Source organism: Strongylocentrotus purpuratus, unplaced genomic scaffold (assembly GCF_000002235.5).
Source record: "Strongylocentrotus purpuratus isolate Spur 01 unplaced genomic scaffold, Spur_5.0 spur5_scaffold_17, whole genome shotgun sequence".
Lineage (NCBI taxonomy): Eukaryota > Metazoa > Echinodermata > Echinoidea > Camarodonta > Strongylocentrotidae > Strongylocentrotus > Strongylocentrotus purpuratus.
This window is the reverse complement of record NW_022145602.1, coordinates 21,140,222-21,166,356: the sequence shown is the minus strand read 5'-3', so window position 1 is coordinate 21,166,356 and position 26,135 is coordinate 21,140,222. Positions and strand designations below refer to the sequence as shown.

Below are 26,135 nucleotides of genomic sequence, written 5' to 3'. Positions count from 1 at the left end.
GCAAAGACATTCGAGAAAAAACTCATATCAAGGGCAATCTTAATACACTACTATATACCCCCATACGAATCAAGTTCGGGTTACGTAATACGTCTTTGTAATGTTTTGACAGTTCGATAGGTATTATAAACAAGGCTATTGAAATGCATTAGGGTGTTTTTCGAAAGTCTTTGCGATCGTCTTGAATGGGGAATTTTAACAGCATAAAACAGAATGGTTTTGACATGAATACAAATTGCAACTTTCCAAATCATTTTTTGTTGTTGTTAGAACCACGAGATTTGTATTTCTGCTCACCAAACACCAATATCGGGATTTTGCAAAGTAGAACATGTGATGGGATATATGACTGCAGCAATTATGAAGACGAATCTTCATGCAGTAAGTTTATTTGTCACCTTGTTTGTTTACTATTTCAGCTCAATTTGTACAACGACACAAGGTAGAGTTTCATTTACCTAATAATAATAATAATAATAATAATAATAATAATAATAATAATAATAATAATAAAAATAATAATAATTACATTTATAGGGCGCTTTATACAGACGTGTCTAAGCGCATAAGCGGTACTGTCTCACTTATAATTATTCAACGTGTTCATTACCTTAAAGCCCCACTGTCCTACTCGTAGCTACTTGATCCCTCTATATAGAAACTTCCCCAATCGGTGCCTGTTAGTCCCCCGTGATCCTCTTTTTCTTATGTTAAATGAGATCTGAGTTAATGAGATAGCCACCTAAATAGCAACAAAATTAATAAAAACTTAGTCGTTTATAAACATGATTTATGTGTTATCCATACAAATTATTCTTTCACAACATTATGAACCAATAAAATGGGAATATCTCAAACACAAGGAAAAGAAAGAAAAGAAAGACAACACACACTAAATTCGAAGTATTTCGTGATTTGAATAGTGTGTAGGTAGGCCTTATATTATCAATGAGCTTATTTCGGTAGTAAATTATATTACGATTTTTGTGTTGTTGATTTTTTTAAATTTTTTGTTTGTTTTGTATGTTACACGATTGCAGATCAATCTGCAATATTTCTATCAGACGAAGGATGGTTCCCAATCTATAGGTATTTTCATGGTCAACAAACTTACAGCGTCTGGCTCTTTGAAACGCACTCTACCAATGTGTTTCGAATTGATTTAGAATATTTGTATTTTGATTGCTACTACGGTTACTGTGAAGGCGGATACAGCGTTGTTTTGGGAAAAGGACATGATTGGACTAACCAGCAGTCAGTAATCAAAACATATAGTAGTACAATTGGGCACTCTCAACACAATGATACGGAGTGGTATGTGGACAGTCATGAGATATGGTTTGCTGCTATTTTTCCCGAATCCTACGATCAATACATTGATTTTCATATTGACATAACTGCCGTTAATATATCAGGTGAGTATGGAGTATGGACCAAGGAAAGCTTGATAGTATTGTGAATCTTTAAAAAAAGTGAGAACACTGCAATGGCCTATCAACTAATCCTCATATTATTTCTATGACCAATGCAGGGATTACTCGCGATTTGATTTCTTGAAACTCTTTGCGAAGGGAACGTGAACAATAATTTCGAAAGAAAGTGTAGAATGCAAACGTTTTAGAATACGTCCTATGTCTTCCTTGTATTCATGATGAGATTCGTTTAATATTTTCTCAATGCAGGAACGATATAATAGGCCTATATCTTATTAATGATGATGTGCCATCCATACACAGATTACTAGTAATTTAGTATATATCTATAAATTAAGCATTTGAAGACCCCCACCACTTATTTTTTGTCATATTTAGGCATAACAAAGCCTATATGATCGTGCATAACTATGTGCGGGCAACAATGCCTTTCCGAGAGCACTACTTGAATCACATCAAGGTCGGCCACATTTTTCTTTCGACTAAATTTGGTTTACAGGAAGTAGTAATCTGGTTTTTTTTTAATCTTACTTTAGGCTTGTTTCCATGCCAGGAATCAGGCACACGTATATCTCGAAATGACGTATGTAACGGACGGTACGAATGCGACAGTTATGTCGATGAGATATCATGTGGTAAGTTACAACAGCATTCTCTAGAAAGAAACTTTAAAGAAAACAAGTATATAAATAAAGTGCAGTAAAACCTGTCTATAGCGACCGCCCAAGGGAAACACAGAAATCGGCCTTTGTAGACAGGTGGTCTCTATAGACAGGTTCCTCAAGTACATGTTTCGATGAGAAACCATTTTCAAGGGAAACAAAAAATATGGTCCTTGTTGACAGGTGGTCTTTGTAGACAGGTGGTCACTACAGCAGGTTTGACTGTACTCATCAATATATTTGATGAGGACAAAGTATGTGGACAAGATTTCGAACCCCATTATGATTAGACCCAGTCAGTGGCGAGGATAATGGCACCTGGGGAAAATAATGAAATTACGCTTTTTTACAAGAGAGGGAGTAGATCGACAGAGCTGTAAATATTTTGTATATTTAACCCTAACAATGCAACTGTTATGATATTTACTAAAGAAAATGTGCAAGGAATTCAATCAGGTTACTGCTCTTATAAATGTTTCGTATTACGACATGGAATGCAATATATGTTGATGTATTTCATTTACTTAAAACAATATACGGAGGAGCAGTTTGTCATTATACACTAGTACAACAAAATAATCAAACAGAGAAAAAAAAGGAGGGGAAGAAGTAGAAGACGAAGAAGAAGAAGAAGAGTGAGGAGAGGGAAGACAATTTTTAGGAAAACAAATATATGTGCATGTGGATATACAAATAGGATGTTGGAGGTAAAGAGAATGAAATTTTTTCATCAAATTTAGGAGAATGTAATGTTTTGATTCTGACATGATTTGTTCGGATTTCATAGATCGTTCACCAATCACCATCAGAGAAGATGAATCTTATGCCATCTCAAATTTGGAGCTGCATGAACGGGGATATCACGTCTTCCTTTTACAAACCAACTCATCCTATGGATTCCACATCAAGTTTCAACATATCTTTCTTGACTGTTGTGATATGCGTGTTAAGATCCGGACTTGGACTGATCCATCTGATGACGCGTCCGTAGTAAGGGCCATAGAGGATTACACAAATTATGTTGATGAGTTTTACGTGAGAACGAGCCACATGTGGCTGGTCATGACAGGTGGAAAAAACTTAAATGTTGGTCATGTCGATATCATTGTCACTGCAATTCTTGTTTCTGGTGAGTATAGCACATACTCTAATAACAATAGCTAATTACACTTTAGTTTACATTTTTATTTCAGTCTATATCACATCACTTCATGACTTATCATGCCCGATAGAAGAAAAAAATATATCATACAGGAGCATAACACAAAATCTGGATTGGAATATTAGTAATGAGTAGGGCTTATGCAGAAATATTCACTTAAGAGAAAATAAAATGCACTCTTCTCTCCATGAAGACAACTTCATGAAAACACGAAAGCAAGAAAAGGAAAAAAGTCAATGCATAAGTATCAATTAAATGTGAACAAATATGCGCCATGTGAGATGCATTATTAAACATAGATTTGCATTTTAAGTGTACCAATTACCTAAAGAAAATAATTTGCATAGCAATAATGTTTAAAATCAACCTCAAATTCGTGTCTGGAATCCTATTGACTAACTGACAGTACTAATGAAGAATTGAGAAAGCGTTCAAACTTGCAATTTCCCTCTATAGAAGGAGTATTTGAAGCTTATAAAATTGATATAGTGTAGCAACATGGAACCCTTGACAAGTGGGGCAAATCACATTTGGTGGATGGTACACTTGAAATAGGATAAAGAGAGTCCGTATTTAATAATTAAGTGTGTCGGCAGTTCCTTCCAAAGTGACTATATTATGGGCAAAGCTGTGTCATTACGTGGAAAGTGATACTAACGACTTTGTCTGGTTAGATAGGAGTACATTAGAGTAATTCATGACGAAAATGGAATAAAAGGAGCTCACGTTAGTGATGACATTAATGCCTAGTAAAAACCAATATTTTTAGAGAGAATTATCCCGTTTTCACATTTTTCAAAGCCTCCATACCTACCTAATGAATATTTGGCCGTATTTTGTGTATGATCATTATTCATTACGACATGTTGGACTGTGCTAATAGTATTCGATTCACGATGATTTAACACACAATACACCATATATTATATGTGTAGTTTTAATTATCTTCTTAATTCAGAAGGTGAATGTCTCACAACACCCTGTCGAAATGGAGGGACCTGTCGTCATCTCGCTGACAACGGTTACCGGTGTGATTGCATTGATCCATTTATTGGGCCGAACTGTGAAATAGGTATGTGTAATCATAGTTATAATAATGATATTAGGGTAAACTTATAGAGCGCACACACCTTCCAGGGACACTCAGTGAGCGAGCTCATTGCAATTAAGGGAGTTTGAAGATATGCTTACTCAGTAAGAATTTCTCAAACGGGGTTGATAGATAGAGTAGTTTAACTACCTAACATTCCAACCATACAATGCAAATTACCGGGTAGAAAGTATGAGTGTTTACAGTGTTGGAGGTTTAGTGAGATAAGAGGCATAACTACAACCTGCCTAGTCCATCGAAAATGCCCGGCCTACCATGAACTTTGAAATTAAAATTTAAGTCATGTATAGTGATATGCTTACAGGTAAAGTATGAGTCCACTTTAATGAAAGAGATTAAAGAGATTGTAGCATTCTTATCAATGAGAAGGATATTTTGTGTGCTTTTTTATAACATGATTCCTATGTCGAAGAGAGATCCGTAGGAATGACAAACGAAAAGAATGTTTGTGAAATGCCTGTTCCAAAGTGATGCGTTTTTGGACCAATTTCTGATTCCTCACTTTCGTGTGGTCCTTTATATTCATACCCCTGCGCAGTTCTTTTCAGAATAATTTTAAGCAACATGTAAATAATCCTTATCATTTCAATGATCAAGAAATCTCGCAATACATAATTATTCTTATGTTCTACGGAATCAACGAACTAATGTAACTCTTTATACAAAGATACAGTATGTCTATTGCTCAACTTTAAATTTAAATAAAAAATGGACGACCACGTGAAGCTCTAGAATTATACCAACAATTTTATTTCCATTTCCCACTCATTACATTGTTCCCTTGTCTGTATTCAGAAAACTAATGTCTATTGCTCAACTTTAAATTTAAATAAAAAGTGGACGACCACGTGAAGCTCTAGAATTATACCCACAATTTTATTTCCATTTCCCACTCATTACATTGTTCCCTTGTCTGTATTCAGAAAACGAATGTCTCGCAACACCCTGTCTAAATGGGGGTACTTGTCAGCTAACTGAAATCGGATACCGATGTGAATGCATTGATCAATTCATCGGGAAGAACTGTGACATAGGTAAGTGGTACAGGTAAAGCGAATTGGGATTTAGGAAGCTTTTTTCACAATAAAGAGACACGTATACTGATATCTAAAAAATTGTTTGTATACACTGTTGGTCATAATGGTGGAATAATTATTTTTTACCCCAATTTATTGAATGATTTTTGACAATAATTTATTCCTAATAAATCTAGATAATAGTATACATTCTCAGATTTTATTGAATGACAATTGGGGAGTGTTTGTTTTGCGTAAGTGCTAAAACCTGTGTGTGCTAGTATGCTTATCAACTAGGGGACCTTCGGAACCTACTCCCCCACACAAACACAAAAACAAAGAAAATGCAATCAATTTTCAATAATTCATTGCATTTTCCCCCCAGTCCCCAACGGGAAAAATTCCTCCGTATGGCCATGCATTATAGTTCAAGGCATGCCCACATAGAAAAAAATTTTATGTTGGGGGTCGGGCCAAAATGCAATGAATTATTGAAAATTTATGGCATTTTCTTTTCTTTTCTTTTTTTTGGGGGGGGGGGGCGTCGACGTACCCTAGCGCCCGCTGTGTACAGTCATGATTCATTGGCTAAGCAATGGCCTCGTTACTGTGAGCCCCCAGGATCAAAACCGTGTGGATGTGCTATATTATTGCCCTTTTATGAGGTATTAATCCCCATTACTGTCAGTTAAGACTTAATGACGTAGGTCCCCTAGTTGATTAGCATACTAGCACACACATGCTTTAGCAGTCACGCAAAACAAACACTCCCCAATTGTCATTCAATAAAATCTGAGAATGTATACTATTATCTAGATCTATTAGGAATAGATCATTGTCAAAATCATTCAATAAAATGGGGTAAAAATAATTATTCCATTATTATGACGAACAGTGTATATGTAATGCTCATGTATGGATATATACATATGTTATTCACAAAGAAACACGACAATCCGAAACTTGAGGCTAATAGTTGATATGTCACATGTTCCTATTGTTATTATCGTTCTATTTTGTTCAAATGTAAGCTTGATGAGCAACTGTACAGCTTTACAGACTTTTGATGACGTCACATCTCACTGTGGGGGCAAGGGGGAGCCAGCGAAATGCGTTGGTATTTTGGTTATATAGCATTTTCCCGAAGGTTCAAAACTCTGATAATGAAAAGGGTGAATAATTCTGAAAGTTATATAGGATTCGTCATTCAAACAAATGAAACAGGGTTCGTAATTCCTAAAATAAAATAGGGTTCATAATTCAACAAAATTAACAGGGTTTATTTTTTTACAAAGATACATTATGTCTATTGCTCAACTTTAAATTCAAATAGAATGGACGACCACGTGAAGCTCTAGAATTATACCCACAATTTTATTTCCATTTCCCACTCATTACATTGTTCCCTTGTTTGTGTTCAGAAAACGAATGTCTCGCAACACCCTGTCTAAATGGTGGTACTTGTCAGATAACTGACATCGGTTACCGATGTGAATGCATTGATCAATTCATCGGGCAGAACTGTGACATAGGTAAGCGTTACATGTAATGCGAATTGGGATTTAGGAAGCTTTTTACACAATAAAGAGACATGCATACTGATATCTACAAATTGTGTTTATATATATATGTAAGGCTCATGTATGGATATTATGTAATTCACAAAGAAACACGACAATCTGAAACTTGAGGCTAATGGTTGATATGTCACATTTTCCTATTGTTATTATCGTTCTATTTTGTTCAAATGTAAGCTTGATGAGCAACTGTACAGCTCTACAGACTTTTGATGACGTCACATCTCACTGTGGGGGCAAGGGGGAGCCAGCGAAATGCGTTGGTATTTTGGTTATATAGCATTTTCCCGAAGGTTCAAAACTCTGATAATGAAAAGGGTGAATAATTCTGAAAGTTATATAGGATTCGTCATTCAAACAAATGAAACAGGGTTCGTAATTCCTAAAATAAAATAGGGTTCATAATTCAACAAAATTAACAGGGTTTATTTTTTTACAAAGATACATTATGTCTATTGCTCAACTTTAAATTCAAATAGAATGGACGACCACGTGAAGCTCTAGAATTATACCCACAATTTTATTTCCATTTCCCACTCATTACATTGTTCCCTTGTTTGTGTTCAGAAAACGAATGTCTCGCAACACCCTGTCTAAATGGTGGTACTTGTCAGATAACTGACATCGGTTACCGATGTGAATGCATTGATCAATTCATCGGGCAGAACTGTGACATAGGTAAGCGTTACATGTAATGCGAATTGGGATTTAGGAAGCTTTTTACACAATAAAGAGACATGCATACTGATATCTACAAATTGTGTTTATATATATATGTAAGGCTCATGTATGGATATTATGTAATTCACAAAGAAACACGACAATCTGAAACTTGAGGCTAATGGTTGATATGTCACATTTTCCTATTGTTATTATCGTTCTATTTTTTTTCAAATGTAAGCTTGATAAGCAGCTCTACAGACTTTTGATGACGTCACATCTCACTGTGGGGGCAAGGGGGAGCCAGCGAAATGCGTTGGTATTTTGGTTATATAGCATTTTACAGAAGGTACAAAACTCAGATAATGAAAAGGGTGAATAATTCTGAAAATTATATAGGATTCGTCATTCAAAAAAATGAAAGATGGTTCGTAATTCCGAAAATAAAATAGGGTTCATAATTCCAAAAAAATAACAGGGTTTATATTTTACAAAGATACAATATGTCTATTGCTTAACTTTGAATTCAAATACAATGGACGACCACGTGGAGCTCTAGAACTATACCCACAATTTTATTTCCATTTCCCACTCATTACATTGTTCCCTTGTCTGTGTTCAGAAAACGAATGTCTCGCAACACCCTGTCAAAATGGAGGTACTTGTCAGCTAACTGAAATCGGTTACCAGTGTATTTGCTCGGGTCCATTCATCGGCCAGAACTGTGAAATAGGTAAGCGTTACAGGTAAAGCGAATTGGGATTTAGGAAGCATTTCCCCAATACGGAGACACGTATACTGATGTGTATAAATTGTGTATGTATGTATGTAACGGTCATGTATGTATATATATACATATGTAATTCGCAAACAAACACGAAAATCTTAATCTTGAGGCTAATAGTTCATATGTCACATTTTCCTATTATCATTATCATTCTGTTTCTTTTCAAATGTAAGCTTTTTTAAAATTAGATTTAGCAGCTCTACAGCTCTGCAGATTTTGAACGACGTCACATCTTACTGTGGGAGCCAGCGAAATGCGTTGGTATTTTGGTTACATCTCATTTCCCCGAAGGTTCAAAACTCTGGTAATGAACAGGGTGAACAATTCTCAAAATTATATAGGATTTGTCACTCAAAAAATGACACAGGGTTCATAATTACGAAAATAAAATAGGGTTCATAACTCCAAAAAATTAACATGGTTCATATTTCTGAGGGTTCATAAGTCCGAAAATGTGATAGAACCCTGTTTCGTTTATGGAAATACGAGCCTTCGGGATATTAAAAAACTGCAAATATTCAGTGGTAAGTTCCATGCTACTACAAATTGATTTAAACTAAATTTTGACAGATAACACCGATCCTTGCACCCAACAAAACCTGTGTGCCAATGGTGTCTGCAGTCCAATCGGACAAGGACAGTACGAGTGTGAATGCCAAGATCATTATGAGGGGATCCATTGTGAAGAATCGACTCGTAAGTCATACGTTTGGATTTACTTATGTCTTTGAAATATTATATTACGTTGTGCAAATCCATGATTCACATCGTTTCGTAAAACGGGTGAAGTGTAACTAAAATTTGGAAAGTGATTTGACTCAATGTTTTATCCCAGAAATGATGAACCACCTTTCCATTTCTGAATAAGTAAATCAAATGTCTTTTTATCATCTATGGATATGAAATAAAATGTCAATGTTGTTGGGGTGAGGGGGGAGCTTATATTCATCTGTTGTCGCCATTCATTAATGTACATTTTTCACTATTTATGTTAGGAATTTATTCCTTGAATGCTTTAAGGCCCGTGTGGCAAGTGTAGGGCTCATAATACTTGTTTTTGTTGGTGCCTTGAGCATCCCCCGGTACTTACGTATATATGAATTTAGCTGCTCTTATTATCCTTATTACTATTTTATTATAATGAGTAGCAGATAAAGTAGTATTAGTAGTTGTAGTAGTAGTAGTAGTAGTAGTAGTAGTAGGATATTAGTATTAATTCTTATGTTTATGAATATTATCAATATAATTATTGTTATTATTATTAATATTATTGTTATCATAATTATTTGTATTGTTTTGTTATTGTTATTTTCATTCCTCTTCTTCTCCTTCTTCTCCTCCTTATCATTGCTGTTAGTATTGATATTATTTTTATCATTACTATTGTCATGATTTTCATCATCATTATTGATAATGATAACCTCATTCGCTGTCATTTTCTTATTCCTCCCTGGAATACAGTCCCTATGGAGATTTCTGTGCATCCGTCAAGCCAGATAGTCAACATCAATGCCAACGTGGAGCTGACATGTGGTTTCAACAATGCCAAGCGATACCACTGGTACAAAGATGATGTCCTTTTGCCCAACAGAGAAAATCAGAATCCTTTGATAATCCTGTCTGTCGCGCCCAGTGACATCGGGTATTACTTTTGTCGAGGCTCAGGGAGAAATGGAGAAACTTTAGACACGATGCGAGCATCTGTATATGTCAAAGGTAAAGATTTTAAATTAGGCCAACCATAGACAAATAACAAAACTTAGGGATTGTGTGTAGCCTATAATCAAGGCGACCTGTATCATTAATCATGCTTTCATGTCTGCCCTTGAAACGCGTGGAATATCCTGGTGATTGCGAAAAGTTTTATGCGGGATAAATAAATCTAGCAGGCCTACGTTATTAAAGACTGACATATTCTAAGTATTAAACCAAAGTATTATATGCCTGAGTAAATTTGCATTTATCCCAAACTTTGCAAAGAATGAATGAATTATTAATTCAAAATTAATATATGTTGATTTTATTTCAGATCAACGTTAGCAAAATTTGTCTTTATGAAACTTCGGATGAAAAAAGCAACTTAATATATATATATATATATATAATACAAAATGCATTTTTGTTCATGCAATTATGTTTTTAATATATACATTTTCTTATGCTTTACGTGAAAATGTGACATTTATACCGATATTACGATCACAATAGAGACATACTATGACTTAACACAAATCAAACATGATTTTACCAGGTACATTATGTAAAAAGTAAAAAGTATGTTTGCATTTCAGATCTGACAAATATTCAAGTTTTGAATGCTAGATTTGCAATTTCATTCCGCGACGAGCTTCATGACAAAACTTCCAAACTCTTTACAGACACGGCGTTCAACATCAGCACCTATGTAAGTATATTCTAAAATTATTTGGTTCATATCTGTGAGACCTATCCCATTCTTGTGATATTCTGCAAGGCAATGCCTAATATTGTTTTGGGTTTAAACCGTACAATTTCTAGAATGCAAGTAAATTTTGAAAAAAGTGTCCTAGCAGAATTGGGAAAGGCTGATAGCACATGCATGTAGCATGAACATTTTGAGCTTCTCCCACTCATGCATGACTAGCAACTTTGAAAACATTGTTCGTAGTTTCAACCAAACATGACTCAGTAATGCTTCTTTAAACTACATTCATGTAATTTGGTCAGAGATGCGCGAGACACATCTAGTTTTACCATAAGTTTAACTTACTTTACATACAGTGGGTTTTCGGTTATGACGTATACTTTAAGAAGTTACAGGATATGAGTCTTAAAAAGGGAAATATCTAATATACGTTTTACCTTTTCTGTTTGTTGTTTTTTTACCTGTGTAAAGGTGGCGCACGGCCTCCGAACTAGTACTGGATTGGAGAGCCTATCAGTAGTATGCAGAGCCCTTAGACCAGGAAGCGTCAAAGCTGACATGAATATCTACATCGAGCGGACCAATATGACGGCACTGGAGACACAAGATCTTATCGGTCTTTCCCTTGAGAGTCTAGCCAATGAATCGAATGGTTTCCTCGATTCCAACACCATTTTAGTTCAAGATAACGGTATCGAGTTCAGTCATATATATTTAGTATGTTTTAAAGGACGTGTGATAGAGAGATGGCGGGTTGGGGACGCGAAAAACCAGGGGTCATAACGTATTTTGTTTGCATTTGTGTTATTACTCATTGCAAGCATTTATTTTGCATGGACCTTTAAAATAGAGGGGGTAGAGCAGCTGCTATGCTGGATACGCCACGAAGCGGGTCGTCTGGCATTGGTACGCTAGATAATTTGAAACGCAAGATTTATTAAACATACATGTGCGTGTGTACAAACGGGTCATTAATAGTTTTATCTGATAAAGCACTCCTTCATTCAGTGTCTCTGCATTGAATTCATTTAAGAAAGAAACGGGGGAGGTAACAAAGTATCATTCTTGTTTATAATTATCAAATTCTCTGTATTGAACGGAATCCTCAACGTGCAGAAACGTGCGACTTTTTATGGCCAAGAAGGCGAGAGGGCGAGTGCTTAAAGACGCCAAGTCCCCATGCTTAATACGAGAAGACACGAAGGCTAGTAGCTAAAACTAGCTAAGGCACATTGTTTAGGTCGAGAAGGCGACAATTCTAAAGCAGGGCTCCCACTTAGCCGAGTTGGAGCCTCGAGTTGTGGCGAGCTGGCGCGATCTTATGGCAAGCCGTTTTATCATTAAAACATATTTCTTGATATCAAGAAATGATTTTACGTTGTAAAGCAATGGTAATTCTTTATATCAAGAATTGAATTCATATATCAAGAATTCGATTTCGTGATATCAAGAAATGTGTTTTAATGATAAAACTGCTTGCCATAAGATCGCGCCAGCTCGCCAAAACTCGTGCTCCAACTCGGTTAAGTGGGAGCCCTGCTTTAATCATGGTGCCTCGGCGAGTTAAGCAAGTTGCCTTCTCGCTGCACGTTTAAGCATCCTTTACATTGGGCACCCCTTGGTGAAAAATAATATTTTCACAAATCTCAGCAATCATTTTATTGTAGATAAACAAACAAACATTGAATTTAATTTCGATCACGCCTTTCTTCTTTTAAATGCTTTGTTATTCTTTCTTTTTGTGAAGCTATTTGCCAGAATATCTCATGGATTTCTCCTCGCTTTGAAAGAGTCGAATTTCCGGTGGGTGAAAACGGAACTTGGGCAAATTCAACAGGAATGTGTCCATTCAACACTACTCAAGGTTAGTTTTCATTTTCTGTAATTTATTTTAATTCGAGGAAGTAGACTGGAGATTAGGTTGTCAAGAACGACCAATATGACAATTTCCCCAAAGTTTTGTTCAGATATGTCGCGATAAACCGCCGCAAAAAAGCCTACCGGTTTCTTTTTAATGTAAAGTTTTAATGAATATCAACTGCTTGCAACAAATGACTTGGGCGTATTAACTTATCTCTGTGTCAAAAGATGTAGAAAGGTGAAGCGTATAACACGTCATGCCATCATTAAAAACAAAAACCACCGCTGTTTTGCCTCGTCATATCTGAACAGGCCTTTAGGCTTGCAAAAAGGCTCAATATTATGAGCGACATTGAAGCTTTATATCTATATAAAACGCAAATTCCGTTTACACATTTGTGAAAGTCGAATGATAAAAGACTCACTTACTGGCCATATTATTTCCAGAACAGCCTAAGAATCATGATGGTCAACCGACTAGCGAATCAAGAAGGGGGCTTGGAGGCTCAAAGCCCTCTCTAATTATGTTAAAGCCCCCAAACTGCTTGAACAAAACTGATTTTGAGCGAGGCACACGTGGATATTAAATGCAGGAACCCCAAGCCTCCTGCCCTCCGACCCAAATTAAAATTGTAGATTCGCCAATGTTGTTGGATGTGTTGAATATTCCAGAGTCATGAATTATTTGGAAAAACTCTCAATCATAGACAGAACTGCTATACTTTATTTATGTTTCCTCTTTGCTTTGCATATGACTGTTTGCCAGTGTTTTATGGATATTTTTTTTCGTTTTTTTTTTTAATACCGAACAGCAAATGAACCCATTGGACGGGCTCTCTGTATCGGCGATGGTATTACCCAGAGCCAGTGGCAACCCGTGGATAATTGCGGCCCATTTAGAAATGTCACAGATATACTCACCGAAATTGCACAGGTTTTGTTTTATTTTCTTTACTAATCTGATCATTTTTGTAATACCTCCAAATAGTATGTAACGCAATTGTGTTTAGTATATTGTACGTACCACTGACCCTTCAAACCCGAAAAAGGGATTGGTATTTTTTTTTTGTTAACAGATAAATATAGAACGACTTATCATTTTGTAGATTTTACCCGATTTGGTTTATTTTTTTACCCAGTATTGTGTACAATTTTACACAATATAAATTGATCTTCCCTTCTTAATCGACTTTTTGGAGTGTATTCCTACTTTTCATTTGTAAGCCATAAAATCATGGCTGACGGGTATTGAATAGCTCACAGTTCATCAATCCTACTGATTGTTTTAATGTCATTCCATTCACAATCGCTTTGGATAACTTTTAGACAAGGTGGCAACAAATTCACTGACATATTCATTGGCAGTGTTAGAATAACATCACTTGCAACAGGCCTACGTATCTTCATTTTTTAACTGTTTGTTAAGGCTTTGAAATCTGGAAAAAAAGTTGAAATAATAAAATTTTATCAAATGATTGCATTTATAAGATGTTGGTCTGTTTAAAATTCTTTAACAACCTTAGGCGGTTATCTACCGGTTCATGAGTTGTGAAATTAGGTATGACACTATTTTTCTTTTATAATAAAGGTGGTTTACGGAATAATGAACCTAACATGTAACATTGCAATATAAGTGTAACATATTCGCAACTTTTGTATAACCTTAACAGATCACCTAAAATATACATGCTGTAAGATATTTCCCCTCAAACTTTAGGTAATCGTAAGTGAAGAAAATGCAGACGAAGTGAGCCAGCAAGTATCATCTGTTACTTCCAACATCGAAGATATCACATCAGATGACGTCACGTTTGTGGCAGAGATAACATCAAACATTGTGCAGCAAAATCTTACAAGTGAAGAGGTATTTTCAACATGCCAGACTAATCATATTGAACATTAAGTTGCGATGGATGATTAATTTTATCATGTTCCGATGATTATCGAAAGGGAAAAAGATTGGAGTTTCCCCTCCGATGAATGAATAACATTGTCATAGATGTGAAAGAGGTGAATCTCATAATCGGTTTTAACAATATTGGAAGCCTCAAAGCTAAAGTTCTGTGAATGAAAATTTACTTGAGCATAACCCTGTATCTGGCTCTTTTTGGAAATTTTGAATTATAGTTAATTGGTTCTATTTCAGGTTAAAGTATGTCATTGTCCTTTCATATCTCTCCTTGGCGGTTGCTTCTTGCAGAGATTGTGCAATAACTTCAAATAACAGCTGTGTTAAGGCTGTCATGTTATTATACACTATCGTCATCCAGTTTGATTTCCGAGTTTTAGAAACCTTACCCTACTATAGTTTAAATAATCTCCATCTTTTGTGTTTAATTTGACAGGTAACAGAGTCCATTGCCAATATTGCGAGCAATATAGCTGAGGTAGAAGCAGAGGTACTTGAAGCCGCTGAGGAAGAAGGTGGGGCAATAAGTAAATTTGTCCAGGCTTTTGAGGAACAAATCAGTCGTGTTGAGGTTACCGATGGTGGGATGCTCAACATTCAGCAGCCAAATATAGCCGTGCAGGTGATATTAGTTTATATTTTGGCCTTGAACAAATAATTTGACTTAAACTAGGATACTAACATATACAATTATTTACAAGCTAAAGTCTATGTTAAAATGTATGTAATTGTTTGCATTGAGCTCAAATTAAAGAATCTGCATTAACCACAAAGAACTTGAGAAGATTGAACTTATAACATTGAGAGCGACAAATGTTTATATGCCAATTCAGATAGGCGAGTATGTAGATTATTTGTTAATACCTAAACTCATCTGCTACTACGAATCTGTCAAGGGGGGATATTCCACAGCGAAGGTTCCCTCCCTTATTTCCTATTCATAGCTAATAACAATAATATTAAAAAATGATAATGGTAATAATAACGATGTGAATAATAACAGCAATAATAATTATAATGCTGATGATAATGATAATTAAAATGTTGTAAGGTGCTGGATCTACTTTGCATCGCGCAAGGCCCACTCGTGCAAAGAGGAAATCGTCGTAAAGCATCCGCATTATACACAAAAGAATTGAAATAAGATACATACAAAAATAAAATAGGGAACGATTGAAAGTAAACCTACTCAAATTAAAACATTTTGTTACAAGTATTTCGAGGGAGAGCATTCCACAGAGAAAGCCCTGCCTGAGCAATAGTTCCCTTCCTCTACTTATATTTAGCTTGAAGAACAAGTTATCCAGGTTTTCGAGAGCGCAAAAATCTAAAGGGAATAATTGTACTGTGGGACAAAGCCGTGGGCAAATCGAAATAAAGTCAAATAAAATATTGAAGTTTTAATTCACATAACAGGTCCAGAGTGTACCTGCTGATGACGTAAGCCGTGGTCTTGTGCTTTCACTAGCTGGATCGACTCTTTCAGACCTGACCAAGTCCAATATTACTATCAATGCTCCGACCAAAGCTGACCGTGGTGATGTCATTGCTACCAGACCAGACATCATCGCTCAAGTCAGCATTCCACCTTCAGTTTCATCCGTCATTTCGTCCACGGCCCCACTCTCAGGATCGCCGTCGAATGGAAGTGGTGAATACGTCCGGGTCAACTTCAATGTATTTTCAACTCCAGCCCTGTTCATTTCTAAATCATTGCGCACAATCAGTGTAGATAATGAAGGCTTCAATCGATCGGCTAACTCGCCCGTGATTTCTCTCAGTATTGGTCAAGGGAAGGTAGCAGCCTTGACCGAATTCATAAACTTCACCTTCACTACAATAAAGGTAAGACATATAACAATAAAATGGCAGAAAAGGGTTTTACCCGATATATTATACCTACTTGTAATCTGCCTTTAGCAGTATTTATTGAAAATTAAATTCAAAGACATTCATATTTTGGTTAAAACTTAAGCATTATATGTATTTCAAGCCATTTTTGTTTATTAAAACTCCTGTGTTTGATTCTCCTCATAAATTGGTTTAGAAACGTATCAATCTAAATCATTGATCCTTCTTCTCTCATGCTTTATCTAACAAAATTAACTCTGGGTCTATCCTTCTTATTTTTTGTTACTTTTGTTATTTTGTTTTGCTGTTGTATAGTCTGGATACGTGAATCCCAAGTGTTCATTCTGGGATGAGGAGGAGGAAGATTGGTCCGAGGATGGATGTGTTCTTGTTTCTGGATTTGCATCATCTGATGAGCGCTATGACGAAGAGGGCGTTCGCTGTGCGTGTGATCACCTTACCAACTTCGCTGTTATAATGGTCAGTGAAAAGCAATTAGGCAGTTGCTATTACTCCCCAGACAATTTTCCCGGAGAACTGTACCCCGACTTACTAAACGCACTAGGTTACTAGAGCTATAATCCTCATAATGACAAAGGGGTCTAGTTGGTCCTACGGATTAAATGATATGGTCTATGTACTTTAAAGTGGGACACAGTATATCTTATTCCAGCTGTAATGAAAATGGACACGGCTACTACAGTAGTTTCTTTCCAGACTGGTGATAAATATACTACCAGTTATTTGTGGATGAGCGGTCATCATCCAACCTCTAGAAGTTCCCATTTCACTTCCAAATAACAATACAGTTTACAGTTGGTCTACAATTGGGTATAAATATTAATCTCTCTCTTGAGATCAAATAAAGTTTGAAGTTATGGACTCTTATGTGAGAGGTAGTAAAGTGATATCCTTTTCCCTTTTCCATTAGTAATGTGAAGTTTCACCCCTTTCTATTAAAATAAACCCCGAATTTATCGGCTCTCAATTAACCACACTGAGAGTTTTGGAGAGCTTATTTCAAACAATCAGTTTCATTTGAGCATTCGAAGAAGATATATTAGTTTGGCTCAATTGTTTTCATGTTACAGGATATCCATAGACAGGAGCCATCAATCAAAGCATACAACATTCTGACTTACATCGGATGCTCTATTTCTATCTTCAGTCTTCTTGTCACATTGGCAACCTACCTGTGGAACAGGTGAGCTCATTTGAAGGAAAAAAGCTTTCGAACAAAGAATGGTTATATAGACTATAAAAGAGATGCAGTTTTAGAATTTATTAGACAATCATGCAAATTGAAATATGCCCCTTTTGTATTAAATTATCTATTATTTACACCATCATGACATACGTGTAAACCTGCAGCAAAGTTCTGTTAGGTATCACTTCTTTTTAAACCAGCAGAGCTGTTAACTGCATGCGAACTACTACCAACAATGTACAGTTCGTGATAGAAAGGGGAAGAGGCGGAGAGGAGGAGGGGCAGAAGAAGAAGAAAAAGAGAAACAGCCATAATATGATTAGTTGCTTAGTGATGTAAGGGTTGTGCCCGGTGACGAGGGTAGTAAATAGATTACAATATATTTATTTGTTAAATCATATCAATATAGTAAATAGATATTATATCAACTTCATAGATCAAATCTCCGACATCATGATGTGCAGCTTGTACAGTGCGTCCCAGAATAAACGAAACCGAGAAGTATCGATGTTTTATCATAACTTAATCACAACCATAATTAATGAATGATACATATTTGGAAAGCTTAGAATCTCCTCTTTTAGTTGATGCTACTCATGTGATGCATATTTTACGCATGAGTGATTAAAAGCAATTTGAAGGAAGGAAACCAAAAAGTAATTTGGCGGGTGGTATCTGAATTTCAAAGAAAAAAAATCATATTTCTAGAAAGGTCATTTTCTGCACTGTCATTTGATACCTCAATTAAGAAAAATGAGCCAGGAATAACAAAGTTCTGTTTGTTTAAAGTAGCCCTTACATTTTCATAATTTTAACAAACGAATTCGTTTTCACTGGGTGCCTGCCGTAGCAAAAAGCAGATTTGACAAAAGACTTAACTCCGTTTCGTTGACAATCAGCCATACATGAAGACTCTCGTCTACGGCTGATTGTCAACGAAACGGAGTTAAGTCTTTTGTTAATTTCGTTTATTGATACGGCAGGCAGCCAGTGAAAACGAATTCGTTTGATAAAATTATGGAAATGCAAGCACTACTTTAAACAAACAGAACTTTGTCATTCCTCGCTCAATTTTCCTGATTGAGGTGTCATAAGAAAGGGCAGAAACTCTACTTTCTAGAAATGTGAATTTTTCTTCAAAATTCAGATACCGCCCGCCAAATGTCTTTTTGGTTTCCTTCCTTTAAATTGCTTTTAATCACTCCTGCGTAAAATATGCACTATCTGAGTAGCATCACATGAAAGAGGAGACTCTAAGCTTTCCAAATATGTATCATTCATTAATTATAGTTGTGATAAAGTTATGATAGAACATCGATACTTCTCGGTTTCGTTTTTTCTGGGACGCACTGTATAGAGTAGGACTCATAGTCATTTTCAAAACCTTTGGCGTATTTTTTCTTCTCATTTGACATCGCCGTGAATAGTTACAGCCGGGATGATTTCATTCAACATGCGTCGCCATTCGAAGGGTTTGTGCCCAGTAATAGAAGACATATTTAAGTAGAGCACAATCCAGTAATCTCCTTCATTTCACACACATTTACCACCTATTTTTGTTCTTTGTTGTTTACGTTGTGTGACCTTTCTATCCTTCTGTGATGCTGATAAAGTTATGGTAATTCTGTATATGCATGGTATAGTTTTGCTTCGACGCCTTCCTAACCTAATTTTAATGTAAAAATCTTGATAGGGATTTGAGGACCAAACAGACTAACCAGATCTTCATCTGTCTGTGCCTGACCTTGCTGTGTCTCTACACGACATTTGTCATCATGATCTCTCTGGATTCTCGTGAGGTCCAAGCTGGACCCTGCGGGTTCCTGACGGCCCTAGTTCAATACTTCGTGTTGTCCTCCATTGCATGGATGGGTGTGGAAGGGTACAACACCTACCTCATCATTGTGAAGATCTTTAACACCTACATCCAGAATTTCATGATCAAGGCTTTCTTAGCTGCATGGGGTAAGATATATGTTTCCTTAAATATATTTTTTTCTTGGAAAAGTGCGTACCATTAACATGAAGTGTATGTATGTTTTTTTTACATACATATAAATGTCTCTAGATCAGAAACCTTCGCCCGACTTGTTTGTACTTATACCTGTAGGTACTGAAAGTATCCATAAAGCAGTGAGTTTGACAAGGTGCAACAACCTGCTTTAATTCCTGAATCAACCTTCCGCAATCAAAATGAAGATAAATGGGCGATCAAAGGAAATTATTTTTATATTAATATAACAAACGAAATTTTAATTTTCCTTCTTTTGTTATTGAGCAAAATAGTTCAACACGCTAGCAAAATACATTCACTTAGCCATACTAACTGAATGGACATTAGTTATGGGGAAATCACATTAGGACGGGCTATAGTCCTACAGGCATCAACTAATAATGCACATAAATTCGCCATTTTTGCCATTTATGTGTAATTCGTCATTATTATTATTACGCGGCAATCGGCGTAGCATGTGATTTGTACAAACAAGAGTTTAATAATCGAGATATCTAATTCTTTAAAAAAATAATCATAGTGTCGCCATAACCGTGGAAAAAACAACTTAGAACATAGAACGAGAACATGAGTAGGCATAACAAAGTAACGAGGAAAGCATTAATATAGGCCATTGTCCAATCAGGGGTGATAGTGAGCACTAAAAAAAAATAGGTTTTTTTGTTTTCCCCTCAACCACGCTCCCTACAGTAAAAAAAGAAAGAAGAGGATTCGCGGGGAAAAAATGGCTGTAGCAACATTCCCCCTTTCGAGTAAGAAAATTGGGGGGAAAATTGGGCAAAATAGGGAAGAATAGAGAAAATAAGGGGGGAATCTGGAAAATAAGGATAAAACAGGGAAAGAAAAAAAAATCTGGTAAAAAAAAAAAAAGGATTTTTTTTTTTTTTTTTTTTTTTTTTTTTAATTTTTTTTTTTTAAATCGGGAAGAAAAAAATCGGGAAAAAATCGGATAAATATATTAACAAAATCGGGTTTTTATCAGGCCTGTCCAATATATGCATATTATGAATGACTACAAAATGCATTTTCTCATACACGTATCTCATTTCAGGAATTCCTGCTTTCATCGTGGTTCTTACCGGAGCTATTGCTAGAGACTCTTATGCTCATGATGATCTGTAAGTGGTAATACTTAATAAAAGTTTAGCTGGAATATTGGATTGCATAAAATACGGTATACCTAATGATCTTCAAATTCAGATTCAGAAAAATCATGTTTCTGTTATTTAATCTAGATTATAGGCATTTTCTATTGTGGTATCTCATGAGTTAGCAAGTATGCAATGATGATCTCGAATTTCTATCTAAGTATCACTTTCGCGGTCATGTGGTGTGATCCAAGCTCTAGAAAGGCCACCAATTGAATACAGTAAACACACATACTCAAATCTCAGATGTTGTTGGTAACGGATTGGACAACAAAGCTTGGACTTGCCAAAATAAATAATGGGAAATACTGTACAATGAAAGTTCTTCTGTTAAAATGTTGGAAAGACCATGGACATTTCTTTTAACTATCGCTAAAATAGCCAGTATTGAGTGATTTAATTCAGTCACTTTACAAAATGCATATTTACCATCAACAGATGCTTTCTACAATTCTGGGCTCAAATCGGTGGTCTCCTGATTCCCATGTCCATCATTCTCCTCATCAACATTGTCATCTTCATCCTGGTGGTTCGACAATTGATCCGGTCAGCCAACATCGCTGGCCGGGTGAAAAGGGAGGCTAAGGAAGAACGCCGAGAGACTATCGTACGCGTCCAGAACGCGATCTGCATCTTGCTTCTGCTCGGTCTGACCTGGGTCACCGGATATCTTCTTCTGATCCCGTCATTCAGTCAGGTAAAGACAACTAGCTTCATAAATAACTCCTGTGTGGTGTCTATCTCTTCTAAGAAATATTATGAGAACTCAGTTATGATATTAACATACACCAAAATACCTCTTAAGATGTTTAGTATCTAAAGAACATTCGTAGTAGGTCCATGATGCCATATACCGAATTATTAATTCTGAAACATTTGTGTTTAACAGGTGGCTCAGCCAATCTTTGTCGTCCTTAACTCCTTCCAAGGATTTTTCATCTTTCTACTGTACTGCGTCCGGAAGCCTCACATCCGTAAGAAATGGGGGCTAACTTGTTTCGACAAGTTCCTAAAGAGAGAAGCAAGCACTTCCAGCGGTGTGGTTAGCTCGACGGCGCTATCCTCGACAGCTGGCATGATAAGCAAATTGCGCCCAGGAGCCAGGGGTAGTTACATGTTGACTACCAAAGACGACAATCCAGACCCTATGTATACCTTCAATCCAACATTTGATGTTAGCCAAGTTGAAGAAGGAGTCACACCACCTATGAACAGATATATCCAAAGTTCCACCGAGGAACAGAACAAGGACACGGATCGTGATGCAACAAGCACTGATGTCGTGACGGTAAGTCTCCCTCTTGATGCATCTGTCACAAAATCCACTAAGAGAGGCGATGACGTTTCCTCATACATGAATGCTGACACCCTCAGTGTTACTCTAGATTCAACTGATGTCAAGAAGGCTACTGAGGGCACCGATGATGTTGCTACCACCAACAATGATGCTGTCGTCGGTCTTCCTGATGATGCTGCAGATGGCACCATTCACAATGAGAGGATTGATGATGATGCTTCTGCAACAAGTGATGCTGCTGTCAACTTTCCTATTGATTCAACGGACTTCAGCAAAGAAATTTAGAGCAAAGGCATAGATGCCAGTGGTACAACTGATTTTGCAAACGGCCACGGGCACAGTAGAGGTTTTGACTATAGCGATGCATTTATTCCTACTGACTAAAAAAATAGCTTATTCATGTAAATCGCAAGAAAGTCTCATGTAGATAGAATGATCTTATATTGGCATACTAGGCAGAGGTGGGCTGGGCTGGGCGTCAGCTGAACCTTCCCCGACCATTTTGCGCTTACCGATATTCCGTCACCACATATTCAGGAACTATCTGTTCAATTTGTTATATGTTATCATCTTTATTTTAGTTTAATGACGAAATTATATATCTACGTTAATATATGGTAGCTTTAATATCAAAGTACTCGTGATATAATATGTTTTGCTGTATAAATGATACTTTGTGGTGTATTCCATAGAAAGAAGGTTTTTTATTTGTTGAAAAGTATATAATAAGATGGTGATGGTGCGATGATTTTTGTTCAATTCTTTTTAGTAATTTTTAGTCATGACATGTTAAATGTATATATAGTGCAACAAATTGAAGTTACCAAATTGCTGTACTTTTTTATGTTCATGTAAAGGTTGACAAAACTGTTTCCATGAATTGGGTCACTGGCTGAGAACGCCAATGCCTTAACCAATAAATCACAGACACATGCCAGTGGCTTTGGCAACACACAGATTCAATTGACAGACAAATTGACTAATCTCCTTCATTTATTAATTTCTTCGTTGAGGGCAGGCTAGTTTTGAAAAAAATAAAAAGCCGTGTGACTTAGCTCGATCAAAGCGAATGTTTTCAGATACACGTTTAATTTAGAATAATTGGAAACAGACGTAAGGAAATAACATATACAACCGCTTTGGCAAATCATTTTGAAAAATACATACTCTGGAATATGTAAATATATGTTTGTATATTGTTGTATATATAAATACATCGAATTCATTGAATCGAGGCCTAAGATTCAGTTTTACAATTAACAGATTTAAATCGATGTACATAAAAAGTATTTTTCAAAGAATGATATCCATGGCTGAGTAGATACTTGTCTATCCCTTTGTTCTTTAACTTTTATTTCATTCTTTCTTATTTTTCGCTACTTTACATCCTTTCTGCAAAACCTTATATATATGTTGTGTATTTACGTTGGTGTGCTTGTATTATGCAAGTCTTTTACATTTTATTAATTATGTTCATTTTTTTGTTCGTGTTTGTTAAAGGTTCTATGTCCCATTTGCAGGCCAAAAAATGAAAAAGTTAAATTCCAACTGCAATTGAAAGATAATACTAATTTAGAACTTCCCTAAAAAAGGTGGGGCTTGAAAATGTCTTCAAGTGGGAAAATAATGACTATTAGTTGTCAAATCGACTTTAGGGCTATAGAGCCCAAAAGTAATAGTCTTGATTTTCAGACAATATTGTACCGAATGGTCATACGTCTTATGCTGCGCAAAGATTCAATCAGTTTAATCTTGGCCATCACAAGAAGTGGGTTATTGATGTAGACAAATGCTCATGTACCCTTTACAACTCTTTTCATGTATGTTATTACCAAAGAAGAAAAAAGGCCAGTCAGTCACTCAAGTGTCTGACAGTGAAGTCTAGCAAGTAAACGGGTTTCCTTGCATAATTTGAATATGAGGACACTGCTAACGTTTAAATTTCACAAATAGGACATACATGACATATTCATAATTCCTGCAAAGTTCTACAGTATTTGAGGTTGGCTGCAAAAGGGACATAGTACCTTTAAAGGGCCCCAATTACAAGCAGAATCTTGCTTCATAGCGATCATAACCATTATACAGTATATTTTCTTTGTAATTGTAGTTATGAAGGTTAAATATAAATACTTGAATTGAATGTACATATATATATCTTTACAGCGTCATCAGACGGTCATATAAAGTGAAAAAGGAGTCATTAAGTGGAAATGGTCATTAGCAGGATATTTGCGTGTCTGTTTAACGATTGAACAATATAATTAATGCCCTCTGCGTAAGGCCTTCCAAGAAACAACAGGTTTAATCAATAGTCATTAGTTTAATTAGTTATATTGTTTTTAATTTAGGGTTAGTGTAATATAGGGTTATATAAATATATATATATATATGTCATGTTACTACAACATGTAGGATTATATATATATAGAGAGAGAGAGAGAGAAAGAGATACAAAGTAAACTAATTTTTGGCTCAAAGGCAAATTGGTTCAAGACCAGCGTTCTTCAAAACTTGGAAAAGGAGCTACACACTATATATATATATATATATATATATATATATATATATGTATGTATGTATGTATGTGTGTGTGTGTAATCTAGTTATAATAAAGTTTCATGAGCTTCTTAATTTCAAGTATCGTAGTCGAAATTGAAATCACCATAGTTTACTCAGAAAGATGTACCTTTTCCAAGATCATTTTGGTTGTATATGTTACCGATTTTGTTAAAGCATTAACTTCATTGTTCAGAGTGTTCCTGACCAAGGAGACCCAAGTTTATCGTTAAATTACTCAATAATCTTGAATAGTTTCTATGTGCATATAGCAGAAAAACTAATGAGTAAGTAAATGATGTATCTTCATATAGCGATCAAGATTAATTATCTCTAAGCCCTATTCATTATCACTTACACGAATTAATGAGCCTAATCTTATGTAATAAACATGACAGGAACGTATATATAGAAATACAAATGCAAGACAAAAAGACAAATTGTCATGTGACGAAATTAATAATTAAAAGAGAAATTATTTTTCAATGTAATGACTGAGTCCACAGTAGATCTTTAGGCTAGCCTTAAAATAATTCAAACGAAATATGAAAATATCAAGCTTTCTATGATGAGTTTCGATAATTAGTTTTCCCGAATCATTCGTCTTTTCAAAAGAACTATCATTGCCTTGGGATTTTTTTTCTGTCACTGCTACTTTAGACCGTCTGACATCAGCAAAATGTGATTTAATGATCATATTTTTATCGTCATTTGATAGTAAGGAATTTGAGCTTTTCAGTGATGTATATATGAGTGAACAAAATGATTTGGGATTATTGAGTTATTTAGGAATATATACCTGGGTTTCTATTTTCATGGACACCCTGCATCGTAGCTCGTTTTAATTATGGATTGCATTGTTAATTTATAATACAGCTAATACAAAACTTGAACATTTAGAAGATTACTGTAACTATCATTTGTATAATCGTGCGCGACAAGAAATTTGTAAAAGCAAGCTTTTTAATAAAGTAAATGGTGAAATGGGTACTTGGTATTCATACTTGCGTTTCTATTATTTATCATTTTGAATCAGTATTTGCTATTAATATTTCCATTGTAATTAAAAAAATATACGAAATATATATGAAAATAATTATATACAAACTTTACAAAGCTGGCAAAGCTTGTTTACAACAAATATAAAAACAGGAAAACTTGAAAGCAAAGTGATCAATAGCATATCTTAAAACATATCACAACACAAGCCCTCATTGAAAATGGCGGATCACTAATTTATTTCATGCAGTTCATATTAAAGATGTTCATGCATGGGTATATAGTCTTTCGTGAAGTAGGCAACTTGGCGATCACTACATAATACTGATCAAATGGGTATTACACTCACGTGCGTACGTATATGTGTGCTGCCCTCTATATACCCACGAATGAGCAACTTGAAGGTACATACACAGGGATCAGGCATTTGCCCATGACTTTGCATCATAGAGTATCTTTATGTCATCATGTTTTCTGGG

The 26,135-nt window shown here is 35.7% G+C and overlaps 2 protein-coding genes and 1 long non-coding RNA gene across 3 annotated transcripts; all 3 read left to right on the top strand.

Annotated features, from left to right (window-relative positions):
• Nucleotides 1-6,809: 6,809 nt before the first annotated feature.
• Nucleotides 6,810-8,348, top strand: LOC115925061. The gene is made up of 3 exons (XR_004064541.1): nucleotides 6,810-6,916; nucleotides 7,529-7,639; nucleotides 8,244-8,348. It is a non-coding gene; the product is annotated as an uncharacterized LOC115925061 (long non-coding RNA).
• Nucleotides 8,349-8,985: 637 nt separating this feature from the next.
• LOC115925105 lies at nucleotides 8,986-15,058 on the top strand. Its single transcript, XM_030988301.1, has 8 exons — nucleotides 8,986-9,104; nucleotides 9,870-10,124; nucleotides 10,700-10,812; nucleotides 11,284-11,503; nucleotides 12,560-12,676; nucleotides 13,485-13,606; nucleotides 14,390-14,528; nucleotides 15,018-15,058. The coding sequence occupies exons 2-8, from the start codon at nucleotides 9,875-9,877 to the stop codon at nucleotides 15,056-15,058; spliced, it is 1,002 nt and encodes a 333-aa protein (XP_030844161.1). The 5' UTR covers nucleotides 8,986-9,104; nucleotides 9,870-9,874.
• On the top strand, nucleotides 13,320-23,601 carry LOC105436572 (adhesion G-protein coupled receptor G2-like). The gene is made up of 10 exons (XM_030987908.1): nucleotides 13,320-13,606; nucleotides 14,390-14,536; nucleotides 15,018-15,203; nucleotides 15,998-16,426; nucleotides 16,748-16,912; nucleotides 17,524-17,636; nucleotides 19,333-19,604; nucleotides 20,705-20,771; nucleotides 21,240-21,498; nucleotides 21,691-23,601. The coding sequence occupies exons 3-10, from the start codon at nucleotides 15,168-15,170 to the stop codon at nucleotides 22,381-22,383; spliced, it is 2,034 nt and encodes a 677-aa protein (XP_030843768.1). The 5' UTR covers nucleotides 13,320-13,606; nucleotides 14,390-14,536; nucleotides 15,018-15,167; the 3' UTR covers nucleotides 22,384-23,601.
• Nucleotides 23,602-26,135: the final 2,534 nt, after the last annotated feature.

What these genes read in the sequence shown, in the direction of transcription:
- LOC115925105 (XM_030988301.1), top strand. Translation starts at nt 9,875, where the DNA reads ATGGAGATTTCTGTGCATCCGTCAAGCCAGATAGTCAACATCAATGCC. An exon ending in AGCATCTGTATATGTCAAAG is followed by an intron (nt 10,125 to 10,699) that starts GTAAAGATTTTA and finishes TTTGCATTTCAG; the next exon opens with ATCTGACAAATATTCAAGTT. An exon ending in TGTGCAGCAAAATCTTACAA is followed by an intron (nt 14,529 to 15,017) that starts GTGAAGAGGTAT and finishes TTAATTTGACAG; the next exon opens with GTAACAGAGTCCATTGCCAA.
- LOC105436572 (XM_030987908.1), top strand. Translation starts at nt 15,168, where the DNA reads ATGCTCAACATTCAGCAGCCAAATATAGCCGTGCAG. An exon ending in CCAACTTCGCTGTTATAATG is followed by an intron (nt 16,913 to 17,523) that starts GTCAGTGAAAAG and finishes TTCATGTTACAG; the next exon opens with GATATCCATAGACAGGAGCC. An exon ending in GGCTTTCTTAGCTGCATGGG is followed by an intron (nt 19,605 to 20,704) that starts GTAAGATATATG and finishes ATCTCATTTCAG; the next exon opens with GAATTCCTGCTTTCATCGTG.